This window comes from Macrotis lagotis, chromosome 1 (assembly GCF_037893015.1).
Source record: "Macrotis lagotis isolate mMagLag1 chromosome 1, bilby.v1.9.chrom.fasta, whole genome shotgun sequence".
Lineage (NCBI taxonomy): Eukaryota > Metazoa > Chordata > Mammalia > Peramelemorphia > Peramelidae > Macrotis > Macrotis lagotis.
In genome coordinates, this window is record NC_133658.1 from 237,597,486 (window position 1) to 237,622,357 (window position 24,872).

At 38.9% G+C, this 24,872-nt stretch overlaps 1 protein-coding gene across 2 annotated transcripts in view; it reads right to left on the bottom strand.

Moving 5' to 3' along the window:
• Window positions 1-3,114: 3,114 nt before the first annotated feature.
• Window positions 3,115-24,872, bottom strand: part of TOGARAM2 (TOG array regulator of axonemal microtubules 2) — a 95,801-nt gene continuing 74,043 nt past the window's right edge. For both annotated transcript variants that reach the window (XM_074209789.1, XM_074209790.1), the window contains 2 exons: window positions 24,389-24,475; window positions 3,115-3,481 (listed from right to left, as the gene is read on the bottom strand). In XM_074209789.1, coding sequence (XP_074065890.1) covers window positions 3,225-3,481; window positions 24,389-24,475 — 344 coding nt within the window. In that variant the 3' untranslated portion in view covers window positions 3,115-3,224. The remainder of the gene's footprint in view (window positions 3,482-24,388; window positions 24,476-24,872) is intronic.

A 24,872-nucleotide genomic window follows, 5' to 3' on the forward strand; every position in this document is an offset into this window, starting at 1 on the left:
TCAAAGCAATGTAAGATAGTACTGTCTGTCTGATGTAGGATTTGAACCAAAATAATGGTATTCTCACTGTGTAGCACTGCCTTCTTTGACTCCATGTTCATTGTTTAAGTAAAAGCAGACTCTGATTAGCACCTAGCAGGACCCAAGGAAGATACCAGCCTTTGTGGTCAGAAGCAGTGGCATTGCCATCTTTTTTGTGCCTAAGAAACTGGGAAGCAAAGGGAATAGAGGACAAATATTTCTTCAAAAAATGTTCAGGGGCCATGGAAAGGTACATAAAGCACTCTTTGGTTATGTCAGTCTATGGTGAACAGTTGACTCTAGCAGGGTATAGGTATTAATGAAACTAAGGTTGTGGGTCCAACCCATGTATTGTGTTTCCTACACAGAGAAAAATCTTTGTTCTGCAGTCACAGACTGTATCCTTAATCCCAGTCAGTCATCTTGTAGGTGTTATCTATTGGCCACAAGAATGACTAGGCAAGAGAGTGTGGGTGGCTATTTGAAATTACCCCAACAACTGGAAAAAAAATCTCTAGAGTTTATATCCTGGTCATAATAGCCTTCATTTCTATATGTGAAGAACTATACATGTTCTGATTGATACTAAATTAAACCTCAATGTGTGCTTGGCCTATAGCTCTCCTAGAAACTACCAGAGAGAGAGAGCCCAAGATCAGGTCACACCATGGCCTTCACTTTATGGGGTTTTTTTGAAAAGGGATGGTATAGGAATGGTTTGAGATAAAAAGCTCCCAAGGATTGCTGTGACACCTGTTTTTGTCAAAAGTATGGTCCTCACACTTATATCCATGGGTTAAAGTACCAGATAGGACCTAAGAATTTGGGGTTTTTTTTAAAGTCCACAAGTAAGTATTCTTAACCTCTCAACTGAGCTTTAAAAAAATATCCCCAATCACTGGGGCAAGAACTAAGTGCTCAAGATAAGAGGCTTGAAAGTTGGAGATAAGGCAAAGTAGAAAAGGATATAGTTATGTCACTGAATCCAATATGTATCCTGAAAGCTGTATATTCCTAAACATGCTAGGAAAACTCCAATAAGTTTCTGAATTCCTGAAAAGCTCCCAGGTTCTAAAGGAAATGTTAGTTCCAACTTCTCAGTTCTATCTCCACTCTTTCAAGTATTGGAGTGAGAAGAGGAGAAAAAAAGACAAAAGTTTATCTTATCTCAAGGTGCTACCCCACCAAAACAAACAAACAAACAAAAAAGAGCCAACTTCTATAATGGAAAAGATTTTTCCTTCCAAAGTCAAGGACCTATGATTCTTTTGGACACTGATGCATGTCACAATGATGGTTTAAGAATCTTAGAGATTTATCCAGAGTTGAGAGTAAGAGTCAGAAAAAAGATTCCAACTCAGCACTCCCTACCTCCAAGTCCCGCAACACTATCCACTAAAGTTCTACCCAAGGGTGAAAGAAACCTGGAAGGTAGGTTAGAATATAATCAAACAAACCCAGTTAATCAAACAATCAACAGTCAGATGAGTACATCTCTACATGTAGGAAAAATAAATGGCAGAGTAGGCTCTTGGTGACTTTGGGGCCGTGATCAAACTTCCATCTGTCCCACTGGCATTCCAACCTTTCTTGGTTGTAACTGGAACTGGCAACTAATGTGGTTGCCCCTGGAAGTACCCTGCTACCCTGCCCTGAGCAAAAAGGCAACTAACCCGAGGACCCAAGTCTCTTAAGGGACACAAAGAGTGCCTCCCCCAAACAAAGAAGCTTCCAAATATCTTAATATCATCACAAACATTTACCTAGAGACTGAGGGGAATCCCTATCCAGCCCTGGGTGAAAGCTAAAAATTGGCAGGGAGTGGGTAGGATGTGGAATTTCTGTAGTGTTCTAAGCAGGTCTTACTCCAAATCTGAAATCTCCCTAAATTCAATGGAAAGGCTCAAAACCCCTTGTGTAGAACCTGGAACCAACTGGAAGCTGCCCCCAATCTAGAGCTTCCTGGACCTCCTCCCCAACCCTGAGGTCATAGAGACTGGGAAAAGGCCCTGAGTTTACAGTGTAGAATTGAGCACCCTGCTATCCAATTTCCAGTGATGCCAACTTCCTTTGGGCTGATAATTATGGATTGGCACAGAAACTTTTGATTTTACAAGTTCTACCTTTCCAGTATATATCAGTACAGTAGGCTCAAGTTAACTCTTTTCCTGTGGAAGAGCTCTGTCAAATTACCCCTAGTCCATCTACTTCCTAAGCATCCTATTCCTGAGATTAGGGCTCTAATTCTCTTGCTCCTTCAAAAATCAAAAATACTAGATCTTTGCATCTGAAACACATCTTTCCTCCTTTATTCCTTCCCAATTCCTGACTATGTTCCATAAGATAAAAGCCTTTATGCTAATACAAGAGAATAACCAGAAGAATCCTGACTAAATGTGGGACATCATTTAAGGCTACTCAAAAACCTACCACTACTATTCTCAAAACCCACAAACCCTCAGACACACTCTGAAATTGTTCTATAATAATGTAAAAATCAAGTTAGTACTAACTTATGATTTTAAGAAACTCTATAAAAAAATGAGCCCAAAGGGGAATTCTTCAGACTTTAAGGATTTTCTGTGGATAAGAACAAAGGGCAAAAGAACTAAACCCCATTGGCCCAATCTATATTTATTCAGTTTATCTCCAACTGGACCTAACAATCCTTAATGGCCTTAAACATCTCTAAACAGCTCTCTTCATTAGGGTATAACTAATCTGAGCATTCACAGGTGAGTTTGGTCTATCTGCAAATGGGCAGGTATTCACATATAGGCTATAACATAAATAAATAATGCCCTGCCTTTTCCTTCCTTTTAACATCACAGAATAACTCACAATTGATTGTGTTTATGATATTTTTGTTTGTGTTTCTTGTTTTGTTTTTTGTTTTTTTTTTCTTACAAAAATACTTGTGTAAACTTCTCTGGGGGATAAAAGAGTGCAAGAAAATAAAACCTTAGAAAAATAGGTGTTTTTTTTAATTCTACCTCAAAATAAACTATATACATCTGAAACTCTATAGGACTATTCTACCATAGATTCTTCCATCTGAAAAAAAAATAAGAGTTAAAAAAATAATTGCCCATCTCAGATCCATGTTTTATCCAGCTGAAAGTTCTTGAGATGCCAATGGCCTCAAAGAGGGGGGGCAGTACCCTTGTTTTTTCCTCCCCCGGCCCCCAGCCCCTGGTCCCGCCTCACTGAAAGTTCGAATCCAAGATTTCCTGGAGCATCTTGCTAACTTGCTTTGGCTGTCCAGCAGCACAGTCCCACAGTCGGTTTCCCATTTGCTCATAGAGGCTCTTGGTCAGCTGACACACCACAGTTCGGACATTGCCACTATGCCCTGGCAGGACCCCATTCCCAATCATGTTGTTCAGGAAGTACCAGAGAACAGGGAGGACATGTCGTTCCACACCCTGAGGCTTCCGGGAGTAGACTGAAGTCACAAGCACTGTAGAGCAAAGAAGACCAAAAGCAAACTGAGGCATGAATTGTTTCCCACTCCTACATTCCCCCTTATAGATCAGTCACTGATCAACCAAAACAAGTCAGCTCTGCCATCAATGGCAGTCCATGCTGTGAGGTCAAGCGATCATTGCCCCACTCCCCACCCCAATTCCATGCCCCATCCCAACATAAACACACATGTTGGCATAATCAAGAAACCTGGGATTTAAGAGGAATCAGGATACACTTGGTCACCTGCAAAATTGAAATGAATAGTTGAGATTAAGACACAACTTGAGGGGGCAGAGCCAAGATGGCAAAAAGAAAGGATCAGGTCTTAGGCACTCTCTGATAAAACTCATAAACTAAGGACTCTAACTAAACTTTGGAGAGACAGAACCCACAGATGGACCAGTGAGGCAGTTCTCCTACTCAAGGTGACCTGAAAAAGAGCAGAAAGGCTCTGCTCCCCGGGTCGGAGGGGTGGCCCGCCGGAGGGGTGGCCCACCAGAGCCAAAGAACTTCAGCCTCCCGGAGGCAGCCCCAGGGCACTGGGAGCCACAGCTCACAGCAGCACGGGAGTTTCCTGACCTGTGCCCCGGGGAGCACTGGCACAAATTGGCGGAAGAGTGGGGGACTTCTGCCAGAGAGAGCACGTGGAGCCCAGCCCTCAGGGCACACAGCAAGCCATGTGGTCACTGCATTCCAGATCCAGGGCATGAGCCCATTGAACTTAGGGAGGGGAGTGAAGAGAGAGAGACTGCCCAGCTCTGTCCTCTGCCCCTGGAACAGGACTCTGGAGCTCTGACCACATTCAGATCCTGATTGCAGTCCAGGCCTCCCCATAGAACAACAGGGCCCCCCCACCTCAGCCTCATGGTAGAGGGAGGGAGCTTGTGGTCATTTACAGACCAGGAAGGAAGACAGAGCCTCACACACTGAGACTCTTGTGGGAGTGTCCCAAAAGCTCAGGAAGCACCCCAAAAACATGCTTAGGCTGGGAAAATGAGCAAGCAGAGAAAAAAGAGGAACACCATTGAGAAATACATTATCTATGATCCCAAGAAGGATCAATATACTCAGTCTGAAGATGACTCCTGCATATAAAGACTCCAAGAAAAACAGAAATTGGGCTCAGGCTATGACAGAGCTCAAAAAAAACTTTGAAAATCAAGTGAAGGAGTTAGAAGAAAAACTGGGAAAAGAAATGAGAGAGATGCAAGAAAAACATGAAAATGAAGTCAGCAGCTTAGTCAAGGAAATCCAAAAAAATGCTGAAGAAAATAGCATGCTAAAAACCAGCTTAGGTCAAATGGAGAAAACAGTTCAAAAAGTTATTGAGAAGAATACTTTAAAAAGCAAAATTGGCCAGATGGAAAAAGAGATAAGAAAACTCTCTGAGGAGAACAAATCCTTCACATAAAGAATAGAATTCAGGGAGATTGATGAATTTATCAGAAATCAGGAATCAATACTTCAAAACCAAAAAAATGAAAAATTAGAAGAAAATGTGAAACATCTCATTGAAAAAACAACTGATATGGAAAACAGACTTAGGATAGATAATTGAAAAATTATTGGAATACCTGAAAGTCATGATCAGGAAAAGAGCCTTGACATTCAAAGAATTACTACAGGAAAATTGCCCTGATATTCTAGAAGCAGAGGGCAAAATAGAAATGGAGAGAATCCACCAATCCCCCCCGCCCCCACAAGAAAGAGATCCCAAAAAACCAACCCTGAGGAATATTATAGCCAAGTTCCAGAGCTCCCAAGTCAAAGAGAAAATATTACAAGCAGCCAGAAGGACACAATTCAAATATCATGGAGCTGCAGTCAGGATCACACAGGACTTAGCAGCAACTACACTGGAAGCTCGTAGGGCTTGGAATATAATATACCAGAAGGTAAAAGAGCTTAGAATGCAACCAAGAATCAACTACCCAGCAAAAATGAATGTCCACTTCCAGGGAAAAAGATGGACTTCCAATGAACCAGGGGAATTTCAAATGTTCCTGCTGGAATGGCCAGAGCTAAACAGAAGTTTTGATCTTCAGATACAGGACTCAGGTGAAGCATGGAGATTGGAGGAGAGGGGGAAAATATGAGGGACTTAATGATGATGAACTGCATGTATTCCTGCATAGAAAAAATGACACTGATAATACTCATATGAACCTTCTCAGTTAATAGAGCAGGTAGAGGGAGCTTTTATAGTTGAAGCACAGGAGAAAGCTGAATTCGAAGATAAAATATGGAGTAAAAATGGAGTCAATAGAAAAAATGGAAATGTAATGGGAGAAAGAAAAAGGAGAGGGGGGAATAGGCCAAGATATTTCATATAATAAGATTTTTCTTTATTACAATGAGCTATTCCAATGATATGGAAGGGGGGAAGGCAAGGGGGAATGAGGGGATCTTTGCTCTCATCAGAGGTGGCTAGGAGAGGAAACAGCATATATACTCAATGGGGTATAGACATCTGGAGTAAGAAGGAGGGGGGGACAGGGGGAAGGGGGGGATGTGAGTGATGGAGGAGAGGATGGACCATGGGGGAAAGAGTGGTCACATATTTTCTTTTTTACTTCTTGCAAGGGGCTGGGATTGGATGGCCTGTCTGGGACCATAGGGCCAGGTGGATGCTGGGCCTAAGGGGTAGTATGGGGGCTCAGGGCCTCTTGGCCCCAGGGCCAGGGATCTGTCTGCTGCATCACTCAGCTACCCTACAGCAGAGCCAGAGTGAAAGGAGAGAGAAAATATAGTACATGGCAGTGGAGAAATAGGAAAGGAGGGAGTTACGATCAACAATGGCAACAGTGGAAAAATATGGAAGTAACTTTTGCCATGGACTTATCATAAAGAATGTGACCCACTCGTGACAGAGTTGTTGGTGTTGGAACAAAGCCTCAAACACATTTTTTATTATTATTATTTGGGGGGGGGTGCAGGGCAAATGGGGCTGGATGGCCCACCTGGGGCGGCATAGCAGGATGATCCTTGGGTGTCTGAGGCCAGATTTGGACCCAGGTGCTTCTGGCTCAAGGGCCAATGCTCTGTCTGCCACCTAGCCGCCCCTACTATTATTACTATTTTATTTTATTTTTTTTTTTATTTTTTTGTTTTTTGCAGGGCAGTGGGGTTCAGGTGGCTTGCATGTCACACAGCTCGGTGATTATTGGGTATATGAGGCCGGATGTGGGCTTGGATGCTCATGACTCCAGGGCTGGTGCTCCGTCCACTGTGCCACCTGGCCATACCTACAATTATTATTATTTTTTTATTTTAACTTTTTTTCTCTCTCCCCTTTACTTTATCGCTCAAGTGAGTCTATATTTGGGGGGGGGTATTTTGTTTACTCTTAAACAAGAATATTTTATTAATGTATAAAAAAATTGATACAAAATGAGAATAAATAAATATTAAATGTTAAAAATACTAATGGTACCACAAAAAAAGGAAAAAAAAAGACACAACTTGATTTGCCTAGGTCCTAATTACAATATCCTTAAATAATCTATGTCCATCCTCCATTTAAGGTTCATTTCACATTATTCTCTTTCATTCACTCAATATTCCAGCCCTTCTTGCTATTCTATACATATTTGATGTCATCTCTCACTGCTCTGTACCTATGCTTGAAAATCCCACCTTCTCAAATTCAAATCTTTATCTTTCCTCAAGATTAAATCTCTAAATCAAAGATTTTCCTGATTCTCTTGAATCCCTATTTGTCAAAACTTTGCCCTTCTCAATTCATCTTGAATTTACTTGCCTGTATACTTGGCATGTTCTTCAATAAATTACCAAAATAAAAGCATTTATTAAGTGCTTACTATGGGTCAGATGCTGTCCTGAGCACTAAGGGTACAGAGAAAGGCAAAATTATCCCTACTTACTCTCAAGAAGTCTAATAGAGGAGACAACAAATAATTATATACAAACAAAACCTAGATGGGATAAATTGGAGATAATCACAGAGGAAAGAAATTAGCAGTAAGGAAAACTGGGAAGTCTTCTTGGAGAAGGTTGGATATTAGCTATGAAGAAAGCTAGGAAGCCAGAAAGCAGAGACAAAAAAGAAAAAGAAATCCAGATATGAATTGGGACAGTCAATGAAAATGTTTTAAGTTGGAAGATATCCTGTTCAAGGAATAGCAAGAAAGACACTATCACTGGATCACAGGGTACATGGAAAAGTATAAGGTGTAAGAAAACTGAAAAGATGGCAAATGGCTAAGTTATGAAGGGCTCTGAATGCCAAATAGAGAATTTTGTATTTGATTCTGGAGAATAGGGAGCTAATAGAGTTTATTGAATAGGAGGTGACATGGTCAGACCTGTGCTTTTGGAACATCACTTTGGCAGTTGAGTGGAGGATGGATTGAAGTGGGGAGTGATTTGTGGCAGCAAACTTGCAATAGTCCTAGCATGAAGTGATGAGGGCCTACAGCAGGGGACTGGCAATATCAAAGGAGAGAAGGGGCAATATACAAGAGATGCTATGAAGATAAAAATCATTGGATTTTGGCAACAAATTGGATATGGCAGTAAGACACCAAGCAGTTGAGAATGACCCTAGGTTGTGAGTGTGGGGGCCTGGAAAGATAGTGGAGACAGAGGGGAGTTTAGAAGGGGAAAGGGAAAGGAAAATTATTTCAGTTTTAGACATATTGAGTTTAAGATGTTGATGGGAAAACCAGTTCAAGATGTTCAATAAGCAGTTGGTGATATAAGACTACAAGTTAGGAGAGAGATTAGGATTGGATAAATAATTTTAAGAATCATCCATATAGGGGGCAGCTAAAGTGGCACAGTAGATAGAGCATCAGCCCTGGAATGAAGAGAGCCCTGAGTTCAAATCCAGCCTCAGACACTTAATAGCTGTGTGACCTTGGGCAAGTCACTTAACCCCATTGCCTTAAATAAATAATCATCCATACAGATGATAAATTGATATGTGGGAGCTAATGAGATCACCAAACAAAATAGTATGGAGGGAATAGAAGGGAGCTCAAGATGGAGTCTTAGGGGATATCCAAATTAATAGATATGATGAATAAAAATACAGCAAAGAAGATTGAAAGAATAGTCAGATAGGTAGGAAATGAACCAGAAAACCAGAAGTTTTCCCCAAAAACCTAGAAAGAAGAGAGTATCCAAAAGAGAATGACATGTCAAAGGCTGCAGGTCGTAAACTTATTTAGGATAAACTCATTTAGGATTCCCATTTTGAACTTTTTGTTTCTATTAGCTCATAGCAAGTAATTAATCTATTTTTAAGTTGAATGAATTTGAATCCAACTAACTCTGTGACCTTAAGCAAGACTGGGCTTATTATGACCAGAATTTTCAGTGGTCTCTGAAGTTGATAAAGTCCCACTGGCTAAAAGGAAAGGTCCAGGTGAATATATCATAGCAAATAGGTTTATTTTCAGCATCTGTCAGCTATACCTAAGGCATGATAGATAGATAGATAGATAGATAGATAGACAGATAGATGGATGGATGGGTGGATGTGCTCACTATGGGTCAGGGCATTCTGCTAAACATTGGGGATACACAATTTAAAAGTATGATGGAGGTCCGAATAACACAAGAAAAAGTCAAAACTGGCCTCCACACTTCAGGGTGCTTTCAGTAACAGAGTCCACAGTTTCATCGGGGGGGGGGGGGGGGAGTGGAAAAAAACATGGTGTGGAATTAACCTCGAATGCGATGGAAGTTTCAATGTAAGCAAGCTAAAGTTAAAGCTAAAGCTAGCCTATCAGATTTCAAGGTGGTTTTAGGATTAGAATCCAAGGTGTCAAGGGAGAGTTATGGCCTGAGTGGAGACATATAGAAATGGTCAGGAAGCGTAGTAGAGAGAAGATATATGTGAGATATGTAGAGAGAAAAATAACAAGGTCTGGCAACTGATTTGACATGTGTTATAACTACAAATGAGGGGGTCTAGGATTATACCAAGATTTCAAACCAGGGTGATTGGATGGATAGTCTTACACTTGATAGAATTAGGGAAGTTCAATCAGAGCTGTACCATGGTGGATTGAGCTACCTAGAGAAGTAATGAATTCTCCACCATTAGAGGTGTCTAAGCCAAAGCTGAATGAACATTTGCTGGGGAGTTTCTATATGGGGAAGCTTAGACTAGAAATCTCTCTAAGATACCTTTCCAGCTCTGAGGGTCTAGAATTCTAAGATGCTAAGATTTCCTTCTATTTCTTCAAAGAGTTTGTGATTGACTTTGAAATACCTACAGGAATCAAGCTTGAAATGTCCAACAGAAAGTTGGTGAGCTCAGGAGAGAGATTAGGACTAGATATGTAGATTTTGGAATCATATGCATAGAAATGGTATTTGAATCCATGAGAACTGAAGAGATTCACAAGTGAGAGAAAACATAGAAAGAAAAGAAATGAGACCAGTTAGATAGGACGTACAGTGAGATGAGGTAATATGGATGATGAGTCAGTATAAAAGTCTGAGAAGGAATGTCCAGACAGGTAGAAGAAGATCCAAGAGACAGGAATATCACAAAACTCAGAAGAAAGAGTTCTGGGGCAGGGGGGGAGGGGGTCAACAGAACTAAATGCTACAGAAAAGTCTAAGGACTGAGGACTTAGAAGGCAGTTTTAGATTTGACAATTAAAAGGTCATTAATAACTTTGAAGGATGCAGCTTCAGTTGAGAGATAAAGTCAAAAGTCAGATTATAGATTTAGAAGACAGTGAGAATGGGGCAGCTAGGTGGCTCAGTGGATAGAGCACCAGCTCTGAAGTCAGGAAGACCTGAGTTCAAATTTGACCTCAGATACTTAATAATTTCCTAGTTGTATGCCCTTGGGCAAGGTACTTATCCCCACTGACTTGCAAAAATCAAAAAAAAAAAAAAAAAGACGACAACCAAAAAAATGGGAGAGAGAATGTTTTGTGTGAAACCATTTTTAGTTTGGAGAAGAAAGGAAGGAAAGATATAGGATTAGTGGGTATGGAAAAAATCTAGTTAGGGTTTCTTGAAGATAAAAGACATGAAGATCTTTGAAGATGACAGAGAAGGAACTATTAATAGAGAGGGTGAAGATTTAGAATGAAAAGAGAGATAAACAATCTACAGAAAAGATGAGAGATATGAGGTATCAAGAACACAAAAGGGGAAGCTAGATGGTGGCTGGGTGGTGCAGTGGATAGAGCACTGGCCCTGGAGTCAGGAGTACCTGAGTTCAAATGCAGCCTCAGACACTTAATAATTACCTAGCTGTGTGGCCTTGGGCAAGCCATTTAACCCCATTGCCTTGCAAAAACTTTAAAAAAAAAAAAAAGAGTACACAAAAAGACTAAGAGAAGAGAAAGGACTATATTTCCATCGGAGATTGGAGTAAAGGAGGAAACAATGGAAGTCATGACAAAGAGTTGTAAGAAACTGTTGAAGATTTATGAGATAAGGAGAGCAGCACAAAGGGAAGTTTGTGTTGAATGGCCTTGAAGTCTATAACATATAAGGGGATGTTCTCAATTAAGATGCTCATAGAGAGCAGACGCCATAGAATTAAGGCTTAGAATAGTCAGGGTGGAGAATTCCTCTTCTCACTTAAGGAGGAGTAAAAAGTATTATCCTGATACAATGGAAGGCTAGTTGGCAATGGATAACAAATCTTTCTTGGATCCAATCAGCATGATCATGATTTCCTCCAGTTCCATTTATCAGTATTTGGGTAGAAGAGTAAAAGTAATCTAAGACAATATAGAGTCTGAGTGATTCACCAAGGAGTGAGGTTAGAGAGAAAGAGGAAAAAGTGGTTGAATTAGGAATAAGAGTCTGGGAGCCCTGAGGAGTAGAAGGATTGGAGATAACAATGAGGACAAAGAAGCTGAGAAGGGATGAGAAAAAGGAAAGAATGCTATGGTAGAAGAATGATAGTAGCTCCATCTAACACCTCTATGTGGATGACTCTCTCTCTCTCTCACCAGCCCTGAACTATAGTATAGTCCTTGGTCTCCAACTTAGTGATGGATTCTTCCATTTGGATATCCTGCCTTCACTTGAAATTGAACATGCCTTAAATTGAAATCATCCCATGGGGGTGGCTAGGTGGTGCAGTAGATAGAACACCAGTCCTGGAGTCAGGAGTACCTGAGTTCAAATCTGGACTCAGACACTTAATAATTACCTAGCTGTGTGACCTTGGGCAAGCCACTTAACCTCATTGCCTTGCAAAAACCTAAAAAAAAAAAATTTAAATCATCCCATGTCTCTTGAATAAGTTCCTCCTACTGACTTCCCTATTCCCTGTCCCCTATTTTTTTCTGTCACTTGAAAACAAGCCCTCTAAGATTAACTCCTCTCACATTTCTACCTCCAAACCTTTGCATGCAATGTTTTCATCACCTGGAATGTCCTTCCCATTCATTCAACAAACATTTACAAATTATGTACTGTGTGTCAGTGTGCTTTTTTGTCTATCTGAAAAGATAGATCTTTGGCCAAGGCTGAAGTCAAATCCCACCTTCCCCCAAATGCCTTCCTCACTATCCCTATCTCCCATTGATCTCTCTGGTCTCTCTGAGACCCTAGAGTATAACTAAAACATAGAAGGATAAAACAAAGAATGAGAGCCAATATTACTGAAATTGCTGAAAAAAATTAAAAAATAAAAAATAAACCATCACAGCAATATATTCAATAAATCATTCACTGGATCAAATTAAAGATATACTAGCGATATAAGGAGTTCCACATTAGGAAAATAATCAACATTATTAACCATATTTTTAAAACATTAAAAATCACATGATTACTATCAGAAGTTGAATAAAAAAGCTTTGACCAAAGAACAACACTCCCTAATACCAAAATCTGAGAACAGCATTTTCTGTAACATTCATGTACTTAGCAGATACTGGTTGTTGTTGAGTTGCTTCAGTCCTGTTCTACTCTTCATGACCCTATTTGGAGTTTTCTTGGCAAACCATTCTAGTATCTTTTCCAAGAAAACCCCAAATAGGATCACAAAGAGTTGGACATGACTGAACAACAACAAATGTGTCAAGCACTTTTCAAATTTTATCTCATTTGATCTTCACAACAATTTTATGAGATAAGTGCTATTATTATTCAAAGAAATTGAAGTAGACAAAGATTAAATGACTTGTCAGGGTCACACAGCTAGGAGGGGTCTAAGGTTGTATTTGAATTAAAGTCTTTATGTTCAAGCCCAGCACTATTCAGTTGCACACCAAGTTGCAAAGAATATTAACAGTTGAAGGTGCCAAATAATGGGGGGGGGAACCTAACTTTAAGGCTAAAGAATTGAGTTGATGACAATGGGAATTCTATTCTAGGAAGGATCCAGCGGGACAGGGCTAGCCTCTTAAATTTATTTGCATACACACACACACACACACACACACACACACACACACACACACACACACACACATTCTCATTCTCTCTCTCTCTCTCTCTCTCTCTCTCTCTCTCTCTCTCTCTCTCTCTCTCTCTCCAGATAACCAAGGTTTTGTTCTCTCTGGAATTTTGAGAACTCTCTGGGACAGATAAGAGACAAAAGGTACCTTTTGCACCTGTACCTCAGATTGTCAGATTCCAGCTCTCAGATGCCTGCCTCAGGTCATGATTGTCAAATACCAATCACTTAGTGGTTGGCAAAAATCTGACCTGTTATTGTCCAACATTATCCCCTCCATTGCATCAGGAAGGATATAGCTTCCAGGTAAGTCTATTCAGAGGAACCCTTGGGACAAACATTTATTCACAGCCATATAATTTTTTACTGCTGCTAGCCTAATTATCAATGGCAGGATGAAGAAAGAACCAATGATTCTATAATCACCTTGTCACACCTCTTCTGCAGACTGATATTCCCATAAGCTCAGAATGAGGCACAGGCAACTATGTCCCAGGATGGGACAACATCCACAAAGCAGGACAGGAATGTTCTCAGCATGCCAAACTGTTAGGGAGGATGGCAGAGCCTGGTCATCTGCTCCCTCTGCTGTCAGATAAGTGTAGGTTATGTCCTTATAGAGTTACAAGCTAATACATACTTTCACCAATGTCCACAGTTAACCAGACCAGACCAGCTGGAAAATGAGAAACTAAAGGAGACAAGAGCATATAAAACAGTGGTGTCTGTAATTATTATCTGCCCTTTCAGTGGGCAGTGATTTCATAGATCATAATTCTAGACTGTTATAATTTCTTATTCTACAGGTAAGGAAATTAAGACTCAGAAAGCTTTAGTGATTTGTCCAGGGTCACACATTAGAGGAATATAAATGCAATTTGAACTCATGTTCACTGACTTCAGACCTAGAAATTCAATCATGGGCAGCAATGTCATAGGACTGGACATGAACTGCTCAGTAACAGAAGTCCAACTAAGGAGTGGATACTAGAGATCTAGAAAAGGAAGCAGTCAATCCTAAGAAAGTCAGTCAAGATTGGGAGAAACAGGGGCAGTTGGGTGGCACAGTGCATAGAGCTTTGGCTCTAGAGTCAGGAGGGCCTGAGTTCAAATCCGGCCTCAGACACGTAACAATTACCTAGCTATGTGACCTTGAGCAAGTCACTTAACCCCATTGCCTTGCAAAAACCAAAAAAAAAAAAAAGATTGAGAGGAAACAAGTGTTAAGTAAGCTGGAAATAGAGCAAAGAAGACCAAAAGAATTGAAGCAGCACTAGCAAGAAAGAAACACCACAGAGTAATGCTGATACTGGGGCAGAAGGTCTAGAATCTGCTTTGCCTTATCCTGCCTTCCTAAAAGCAGTTCTTTGTCCTCAAATATTGTTACAAATATTGTCAGACTTGCTGATGAATCTTGTCCCTAACTAAGGCTGTGAAATGCTTATTCCAGTCACTAAAGATTAATGCTAACTAAAATTAAGTGCCAACTCCACTGATCCTAAAGTAACTCCTACCCACTGGAACACTACTCTCTACTTGAGAAGACAAGAACCTCTCAAACTCAGTGATGTGAATGTATTTCAAACTGGAAGAAGAGCCACCTTCCCTTATATTCCAATGACAGATACAATCCCTTCCACCCTTATTTTTTGTTCCTGAGTCCTAAACTCCATTTCTATTCATATTTTCTTTGCTGAAAGAGAGGGAGGCAAGCCAACTCAGGCACCGTGATTGTAGGAATTGGCCGTCAATGGTCTTTCTAGCTGACTGAGACTGCAGATGTCCTCTTGGGAGACATCACAGTGGAAAAAGGCCCATTAAGTTTAGGCTTAAATGTAGCTGGGGGTAATTAGCAAGAGATTTACTCCTATTAAGCCGAGCTTTTATTGGCCATCTCTCTATGTCAGTTGAAATTACCATCTCCTCTACCCATGGCTAGTACTGAGCTTAATGAAGAGTGGCTTCAGGGGAGAAACAGCTGCCATTTTTAGTCTCTTGGAACAGAATGGAAAAATTATAATAAAGTTCAAGGATTGGAGAAAATGATGATCACCTATTTCTAGACTGAAGCAGATTGTCTGCATAAGGTCAGAAAAGAATGTCCCCAAATCAGGGATTGGTGTATCTAAATCAAGAGTGAGTGTTCTTGTATAGAATCCATTCCCACATATTTCTGCCTACCCCCCAGCATGCCCCCAAATCAATGCTATTGTCATTTTGGCACCTGAGTGGCAATAGAACCAACTGAAGCACCCAGGACAAAAAACAGGGGTTGCAGATGCTATAAATTAACTGGGCCAGTAGTTTAATCCAGACAAGTTATCAATGTCAGAGACGAGGAGACAGGAGTTATCCATCAGATTTAGACAGACAAGAATTCTAGAGTTCATAGATGTGGGATAAATGAGGTAGAAAGAGCAGACTAGAGCAATAAGGCAAGGGATCTAAACAGAAGATCTGAGCCACGAGGACATAGTTTAGGTAACAAGTAATAAGGCTCTAGGTCAATTAAAAAAAGGAACAAGCAGCAGGCAGAAACTGCAAGAGTGGTGTCATGCTGAGACAAAGGCTCTGTGAAGCAGGGATAGAATAGTTATCAGATTGGGGATAAGCACCATTCCACAGGTAGAAACAAGCTAGTTTCCCTGGATGAAATGGAAGAGTTGAATTCTTAGATAAAAAAGATTTAGAGCTGAAAGGGACCTTAGGGGTCTCTGATTTTATAGATAAGGAAAATGAGACACAAAGAAATTAAGTTATTTGCCCAAAATCACACAAGGAATAAGTGGCAGAAATGAGATTTGAACTCAAGTTCTATAACTACAAATTCAGTATTCTTTCCACACTGCCTTCCCAAGGCACTTCTGGTCAGCAACTCAAATAGCTGAGAGTGGATATCCTCATCCTTCCATTAACCAGAGAGTGAAATTCCAGGTCTATAAACAATGTGCTAATTTCTACACAAGGAAGATATTTTTGGCTACTAGATTTGGTAAACAAGATTTTGAAACAAGAGTTTCAAAGCATTATCCATATTGTTCCTCTGGCAGAAGGCATACAGAACACTTCAAGCCAGGTCTGAAATGGAAATTAATGCTGTTATTAGATGCAGGCCAAAAATATAAAATAATCTCTGAAGAATGGGGATTGTGCAGAATTGCAAAGGCAATAGAGATCAGAAACTCAATACTAACTTAGCTGTGTGACCTTGGACAAGTCACTTAACCCCATTGCCTTGCAAGATAGATAGATAGATAGATAGATAGATAGATAGATAGATAAAAGGCAATAGAGAAATTTAGAGAATATCAACAAACTATCACATGTTAATCATGAGGATGTAGATACTACAAAGCATAATAAACATGATCAAAGAAAAGGTTCATCAGAAAAGGAGTTAGGTAGATTGACTGATACGACAGAAAAGGAAAAAGATAAATGTTGGAGGAGATGTGGAAAGACTGGGACACTAATGCACTGTTGGGGGAGTTGTGAACTGATGCAGCCATTCTGAAGAGCAATCTGGAACTAAATCTAAAGGACAATCAAACTGATCCAGTAATATCACTATCGGATCTGTCATACATAATGATTAAAAAAAAAAGAGGGAGGGTGGGGACGGAAGGACCTATTTGTACAGAATTATTATTTATAGCAGTTCTTTTTTGTGTTGGCAAAAAATTGAAAATGGAGGTAATGTCCATCAATGGGGAATGGATGAATAAGTTGTGGTAGATGATGAGCAAGTTAATTTCAGAAAGACTTGGATGAATGGATGAAGAGTGGAATAAGCAGAAGTAAGAGAATGCTGACACAGAAATAGCAATATTGTAGAATAATCAACTGAAAATGACTTCGATATTCTTAGCAATACAATGATCCAAGACAATTTTAAAGAACTCATGCATGATGAAAAATGCTTTTCACCTCCAAAGAAAGAACTGATGGAGTCTGAAAATAGAGTGAAGTATACTATTTTTCACTTTAATTTTTATGGGGTTTTTTGGTCTGTTTTCTTTCACAACATGACTAATATGGAAATATGTTGTGTATGATTGCATGTAAATAACCTCTAACAAATTGTTTACTATGTCCAGAAAGGGTGAAGAAAAGGAAGGGAGAGAATTTGACTCAAAATTCTAAAATAGAAATGTTTAAAAGCATTTTTACATTCAATTGGGAAAAGATTAAATATTTTTTAAAGAGTAAAGAAGTTAGACAGGTGATTTTATGAAAGTGAGAGATAACAGTTAGCCTCAGAATATTTAAAATCCAAGAAGGGCTCGAGCACATAGGGTAGATCCTTTGAGCATCATTTGTGGGAGGGCATAAATAAAAATTGCAAAGAAAAAACCATCATGAATGGGTTGCAATCTGAACCCAGGGAGAGAGTACAATAAAATCACTGATCTAGCTAAGTAAATATGAATTCCAAAAAATGGAATAGGAGTTTTTCTCACTCTAGGGTTTTGGGCTACTTGCTAGTAAAGAACTCTGCCAGGTCCTGCTTCTCTCTCTATCCATCCCAGCAGCAGCTCTCCTCCATCAGAGTCCAGTATCCTCAAAAAAATGGTTGTATCATCACAGAAAGGGTACCCTTTCACATTTATCTTCTCAGGTCCATATCAAGCCCACCCATATCAGAGTTTACACCATATATCTCATCTGCTTAGGCAGACTGTTATCACTCACTCTATTCTGTGAAGACTTAAAACTAACAGTAAACAATGCTTCATATCTCTTTAATGGAAAAATGTTTCTTGTTTATGCTTTTCTTTATTTTTAAAAACAGTTAGGGTAGCTTTTCTTTTAGTGTCACCTTTTTTTTTCAAAACAATTCCTCTTCTGTATTTCAAAACAATTCCTCCCTGTATGAGGGAGGTGGGAAGGGCGAGGGAGAGAAGCCATTCAGTGAAACTAGCCAATCTCAATCCTCATCTTTCTTGGCCTCTCTTGTAAGCATTTGACATTGTCAACTTCTTGGATTTTCATTCTAGGGTTTTGTGATACATTCTTCTCTTGATTCTCTTCCTACTTATCTGAACAGTCTCCTCCTAGGCTCCCTTCTCTTTTCACACTGTCATTTGATGACCTCCTCAATACCCATGAGTTAATTATCATCTCTTCACAGATGACTCATAAATCTATTTATCCAGTATTCTATTCTCTTTCCTGAGCTCCAGTTCAGCATCACAAACTACCTATTATACATATTGAATAAGATATCACAGAAGTACACACACACACACACACACACACACAAACACCTCTCCCAAACTTCTCTATAATTGACAAGTGAGACATCTTTCTAGATACCTACCTTTGCAATATCCATGTCATCCTGGGTTCCTAACTTTCAGTCACTCCGCTTATATATACTCAATTACCACATCTGATCATTTCTGTCTCTTTACCATCTCTCATATCCTTTTCTCTCTGCTTACATAACTGTCACACAAAGTGATTCAAATAGCCTCCTATTTTTTTGTCTTCCTGCCTCCTATCCCCACAGATATCAAGGTGATTTCACTAAAGTTATAAGTCTAAGCACATAGCCTGCCCATTCAAAAAAACTCCAGTGATCCTGTATAGCCTCTAGAATCAAATATAAACTCTTCTAGGGCTTACAGTTCTTTATGACCTAGTCCTTTCATTTCTTTTCCAGTCTTCTGACACATTTCTCCACTCCATGTTCTCTGCAATCCATACTAGCCAACTTAATATTCTATTTGCACAATCTCCTATTTCTTCTTCTCTCGTTACATTCCTTCCTCACCTCCACATCTTAGAATATCTGGCTTCTTTCATGAATTAGCTCAAGCTCCAACTCCTTCATTACGCCTTTCTTGATCTCTTTTCAACCTCAACTGCTAGTGCCTTGATGCTCAAAATTATCTTATATTCATTTTGCATTGTCTGTATGTACTTACATACATATTTTCTGTACTTTCATACAAATAATCTATATGTATTTACATCAATACAAGCTGTCTCCTCCATTAGAATATTAGCTCCATGGCAATGCAAGAGTTAGAAAGATAGGCATATGAATACATTGTTGGTGGAAATGGTCCAACCATTTTGGAAAGCAATTAGTGACCTGTAATACTTATAAAATAATGACTAATCAAGTGACTCCAAAAAAGTCCATATGTTGAGTCAGAGATTTCATTACTGAGGAAATTATTTCATTGTAAGAAAATTATTGGTAAGAAAAAGGTCATCATATACTCAAAAATATTTATATAGCAACACCTTTTTATGATAACTAAGAATTGGAAATAAAACAAATGCCTACCAATTGGGGAATGGCTAAACAAATTGTAGTATATAAATATCATGGAATTTACTGTTTGCTATAAGAAATGATGTGTGTGATGGCTATAGGGATGATGCAGGGGAAGATGAGAATTTGAATGTAACAGAAAGAATTTGGGTGGAGATGTAAATTGACTTGAAGTAGAGAATTATGACTGTAACAGAAATAATTGTAATCTTGGGTGAGGACCCTCCCCATTCTTTTGGGGGGTTTTTAGGTTTTTGCAAGACAAATGGGGTTAAACGGCTCGCCCAAGGCCACACAGCTAGGTAATTATTAAGTATCTGAGACTAGGTACTCCAGACTCCAGGACTGGTGCTCTATCCATTGTGCCACCTAGCCGCCCCCCCCCCATTCTTAAAGTTCCATTGTTTAATGTAAAATTTGTATCCTGATCTCCTTGGGCTTTACCCTCTACCTAGACCAGTATAGGGGAAGGGAGTTCACCTTTTGCCCTCGGGATGAGAAGCAAGACAAAAACCTGGGTTGGACCCTGGTTCAGGGCTGACAGTCTTCTCTGACCATAGCCCAGCCAAGGTTCCTTGGCTATTCTTTATCTATCTCTATCCCTAGCCCTTCCTATGTCTTGTAACTTCTTCAATAAACTTTTGCTTTATTTCCACCTATGCTTTCCCATTCTGAATAATGATTCCTCACAGGCAGAATCAAACCCAAGTAGCCAGCGGCTACAGGGAAAGCATGGAAAGATCTATGTGAACTGATGCAGAATGAAGCAGAACCAAGAAAACAATATGCACATTAACCACAACATTGTAAATGGAAAGAACAACACAGCAAAAAAAACAAAAGTGAGTTTAATAAAATTGAGTGATGATGTTTTTCCTTCTTTTTCAAAGAGGACCATGATATGAGGGAGGTGATGGCAAGACAAGTACATTGGATTTGAGTGAGATGGTGCTGTGCTATGTCACCAGCCTCACTTTCTCCTCTGGAGCCATCCGGATTCAGTAGCCAGATAAGAATCAGTATGCCTGGAGATGGTCTTTGTTTCAAGGCAATCAGAGTTAAATGACTTGTGGAAGGTCATACAGCTAGTGGTCTGAGGTTGGATTCGAACTCCATCCTCCTGACTTAAAGCTCAGTGCTCCATCTAACTGAGTCACCTAGCTTCCTCTTTTAACAAAATTATAATGATCATATAGAACTTTAATGAAGAGATATGAGAAGACTCACTAACCCACCAATTTGTAGAAGTGGGAGGCCTATGGGTTTGTGCAATGCACATGTTTTTGGACTTTTTCAATGCATTGACCTGCTGTGATGATATTTTTCTTAATCTTTAAAAAAGTACTGTTTATCATATGGAGTGGCTTTTAGGAAGTGGTGGGGGAAAGGATACATGGGATACTATGGTGAGGTAAGAAACAGAAAATATAAAAAAAAACTTTAAAAACATGAATATTAACTCCTTGGGGCAGGATCTGTTTTCACTCTTTTCTTTGAATTCCTAGGTCTTAGCACAGTGCCTAATTCACTGTAAGCTTTTAATAAAGCTTGTTGATTTATAGGGATTAACAGGATCCGCAAGGTTCCACACCCATAGAATTTTTACCTTGGCCAAGAAGAGAGGGAGGGGCATTTTCAAGGAGATAGTTTTAACCTCTTTCAAAATCAGTAGTAAAGAGTTTTGGAATTGCAAGGTTAAATTCAATCCCTTTTTAGGAGTAAAGTAACTAACTTCCCTGGACCCTGCCTCAATGAAGCCCTCCTGTAATACATTCATCTCCAAATGGACTGTGAAAGGCCTAGAAGAATCTGGTCCTAAAATAATTTGAGGTGGGGAATGATGCAGGGGAAGATGAAGAGAATGTGAATGCAACAGAATGAATTTGGGTGGGTATGTAAATTGACTCTTGAGATGTAAATTGACTTGAAGTAGAGAATTATGATTGTAACAGAAACAATTGTAATCTTGGATGAAGATCCTCCTCTTTTTTTTTAGGTTTTTGCAATAGGTTTTTTTTTTTTTTTGCAAGGGAAATGGGGTTAAGTGGCTTGCCCAAGGCCACAGAACTAGGTAATTATTAAGTGTCTGAGACCGGATTTGAACCCAGGTACTCCTGACTCCAGGGCCTGTGCTTTATCCACTGCGGCCACCTAGCCGCCCCATTCTCCTCATTCTTAAAGTACCATTGATTCATTGTTTAATGTAAAATTTGTATCCTGATCTCCTTGGGTTTTACCCTCTACCTAATTCCCAGTCTATAAGAGAAAGTGAGTTCACCTTTTGCCCTCTAGATGAGAAGAAAGACATAAAAACCTGAGTTGATCTCCAGTTCAGGGCCTGCTTAGTCTTCTCTGACAATGGCCCAGTCAACACTGCTTGGCTGTTCTTTTATTTCTATTTCTCACCCTAGTCTTCCTATGTCTTGTAACCTTTAAAATAAATTTTGTTTTATTTCCAAAAAAAAAAAAAACCTAACTAGGCTAAATACAAATTTAATTCCTCACAGAGGCATAAAAGAAAGAATACAAAGACTTGAAGCAAGACACTCTGGTTTTTCAAGTCTCAGTTCTCCCACTTACTGGCTGTATGATTTGGGTAAGGCATTTCCCCTCCATAGAATAAAAGACCTTACTTGGTAACTTAAAGTTGTAGACATGCAAGCTTAGACTAATTGATGCCTGAGGCCCCTTCTAGATCTCATATTTTTCAGAGAGTTAATGAGAAATGTGATCAGTTTACAAGGATCATAAATTTAAGAATTGAAGGAGTGATAGACTCAGTTTCCCCTTTATTAGCCTGTCATTATCTAAGGGCAAAAAGCCAAATATTTTGTCATGTTCAATCTAAAAGGGAGATAAAAAAAATTCTTCTAGATCAATTCCATCAATGGCACCAGAATTGGAGATCTCCTTTACTCTAAGAGTAAAATGTTTCTAAGCTTACTTTCTATCTCTACAAGAAGCTAAACTCAGGTCAGTATAACTTAGCTGAAATCTGAATATGGTGACATGACAAGCAACAGCCTGCTTTCTAACAGTCTATTCTCAGAAACTATGTCAGAAAGAATGGTAAAAAATGATTCCTGTTAGCCTCCATATGATTTTTTGGTAAAGCATTCTCTAATAGATAAATGGCTAAAGGATTGGAACAAATAGTTACTGAAAGAGGTATTTCAAGAATTTCTAAACAGGGGTGGCAAGGTAGTGCAGTGGATAAAGCACTGGCCCTGGAGTCAGGAGTACCTGGGTTCAAATTCAGTCTCAGAAACTTAATAATTATCTAGCTCTGTGGCCTTGGGCAAGCCACTTAACCCCATTTTTTTGCAAAAAAAAAACCTATTAAAAAAATTTCTAAACCACTAATATATTAAGAAAAATACAAATTAGAATAACTCTAAGGTTTTATCTCTCATAAAGTAAATTGGTAAGGATAATAAAAAATGAAAATAGTCAATGTTGGGGTGGTTGCAGAAAGGCAAACTAATACCCTGTGATTGAAAGTATGAACTAGTCAAACCATTCTGGAAACCATTTGAATTATTAAGAAAAATGATTTTAAAAAAAAGAGAAAAGGACCTATTTGTACAATAACAATGTTTGTGGTGACTAAGAACTGGAAATTGAGCAGATTCCTATCAATGAGGAATGGCTAAACAAATTATAGTATTTGAATGTGATGGAATATTATTGTGCTATAAGAAATGATGAGCAGGAAGACTTTAGGAAAACCTAGAAAAACATACATAAACTGATACGAAGTGAAGTGAGCAGAACCAGGAAAATACTAATCATAATAATAGCAATATTGTTCAAACTGTGAATATAATTTTTTACTTTCTCTCTTCTATTTTTCTGTATTCTTTTTTTTTTTTGCAAGGCAAATGGAGTTAAGTGGCTTGCCCAAGACCACACAGCTACATAATTAAGTGTCTGAGACAGGATTTGAACCCAGGTACTCCTGACTCCAAGGGCGGTGCTTTATCCACCACACCACCTAGCCGCCCTTTATTTTTCTGTATTCTTGAATAAAATGACTAATATGGAAATGTTTTAAATGATTGCATATTTGTAAACTGTATCAGATTGCTTTCTGTCTCAGGGAGGGGAAAAGGAGGGAAGGATAGAAATTGGAACTCAAAACTAAAAAACAACTAATGTTAAAAATTGTTTTTCCATGTAAGTGATAGTGAGGGGGGTAATAAATTATTATTTAAGAAAAGAAAAATGACTAAACTATATATGTCACCTGATATTCTACTCCTAGTTATATATTTCAGTGAAGTCAAAGTCAGAAAAATAAAGGTCTCTATGACCTAAAACATTTATAGCAGTACCTTTTATAGAAGCAAAGTATTGGAAACAAAATAGAAGCCCATTAATTGAGGAATGATTGAACAAATTCTGCTATACAAATGCTATGAAATATTACTGCAGAAGAGAAAGGACAAGTGAGAAATTTAAAGAAATATGGGAAGACTTTTATGAACTGATGCAAGGTAAAGTCTACAGAACCAGTAAAATGGCATACATAATGACTTACAAAAACCCAAATACAAAAAACAATGTCAAAACCAAATGTCATGTCATTATGATGCCCCACCTTGGTCCTAGAGATAAAAAAATACATGTTCTTTTCACCAGTGATGTTTTTCACTTATTTATCCTTATATGTAGAATGTGGCACACTCTGTTTGTCAGACATTGTCACGATTGGCTGGTTTTTCTTAGTTGTTTTCCTTTGTTACAAGGAAAAAATCATTGGGAGGAAGAAGTAGGAAAAAGACCCAGGAATGGGGGGGTAGAGATCTACTCAGAAATGACTATTATAAAAACAAAAGGCATCAATAATATGTATAAATGAATATCTCTATTATACAAAATAATGAGTATGTTCCATCTTACATACTACATGTTAAATGAACTTAATATATATTATATACATATAGATTATATATAAATTTTGTTAAATCCAACTCAATAATTTTCCTTATTAACACACCAAGAGGCACTCATACATAAAATGAAATGCTTGAAGAAATATGTTTCAACTATTTTACAAAAAAGGGTAAAAACTAAGGAATGGACCATTTAAAGTAGTTATATATGAAAGGGCAGGGTGTTTTAGACACCATAGAATGGATACAACAGCAAAATGTAGTGTACCATAATATGAGGAACATAAAACTCATCCAGGGGTTTCTTACCTGATAGACGCTGTGTGATGTCACACATTGCTCTGCCAGTCAGGAAACAAAGTCGACCCGCAAATGCTTGCAGCAGGGAAAAATTGTCTGAAAGGGATACATTAAAATAATCTTGAATTTCTGGAACACACTAATAAAAAGGACTCTAAAAATACAAAATAATTCTCTCAGGTCAGTTAAGGAACCCCTACTATAAAGAAGCAGAAATTGGCCACATAGGATCCTAAAGACCAGAGGAAGTTGTTGGCACAGTAGAGAGAGCATGGGACCTGCAATCAGGAAGACATGAGTTCAAATCCAACCTTAGCCCTTTTATAAACCTTGTGACCCTGAGAAAGTCAATTAACCTGAGTTTGCCTCAGTTTCTCAAATGCAGAAAATGGAGATAATAGGATAGTTGTGAGCATCAAATGAGATAATTTTTTAAAGTGGTTAGCACAGTGCCTAGCCCATAGCAGTTATTATACAAACACTTTTTCCCTTT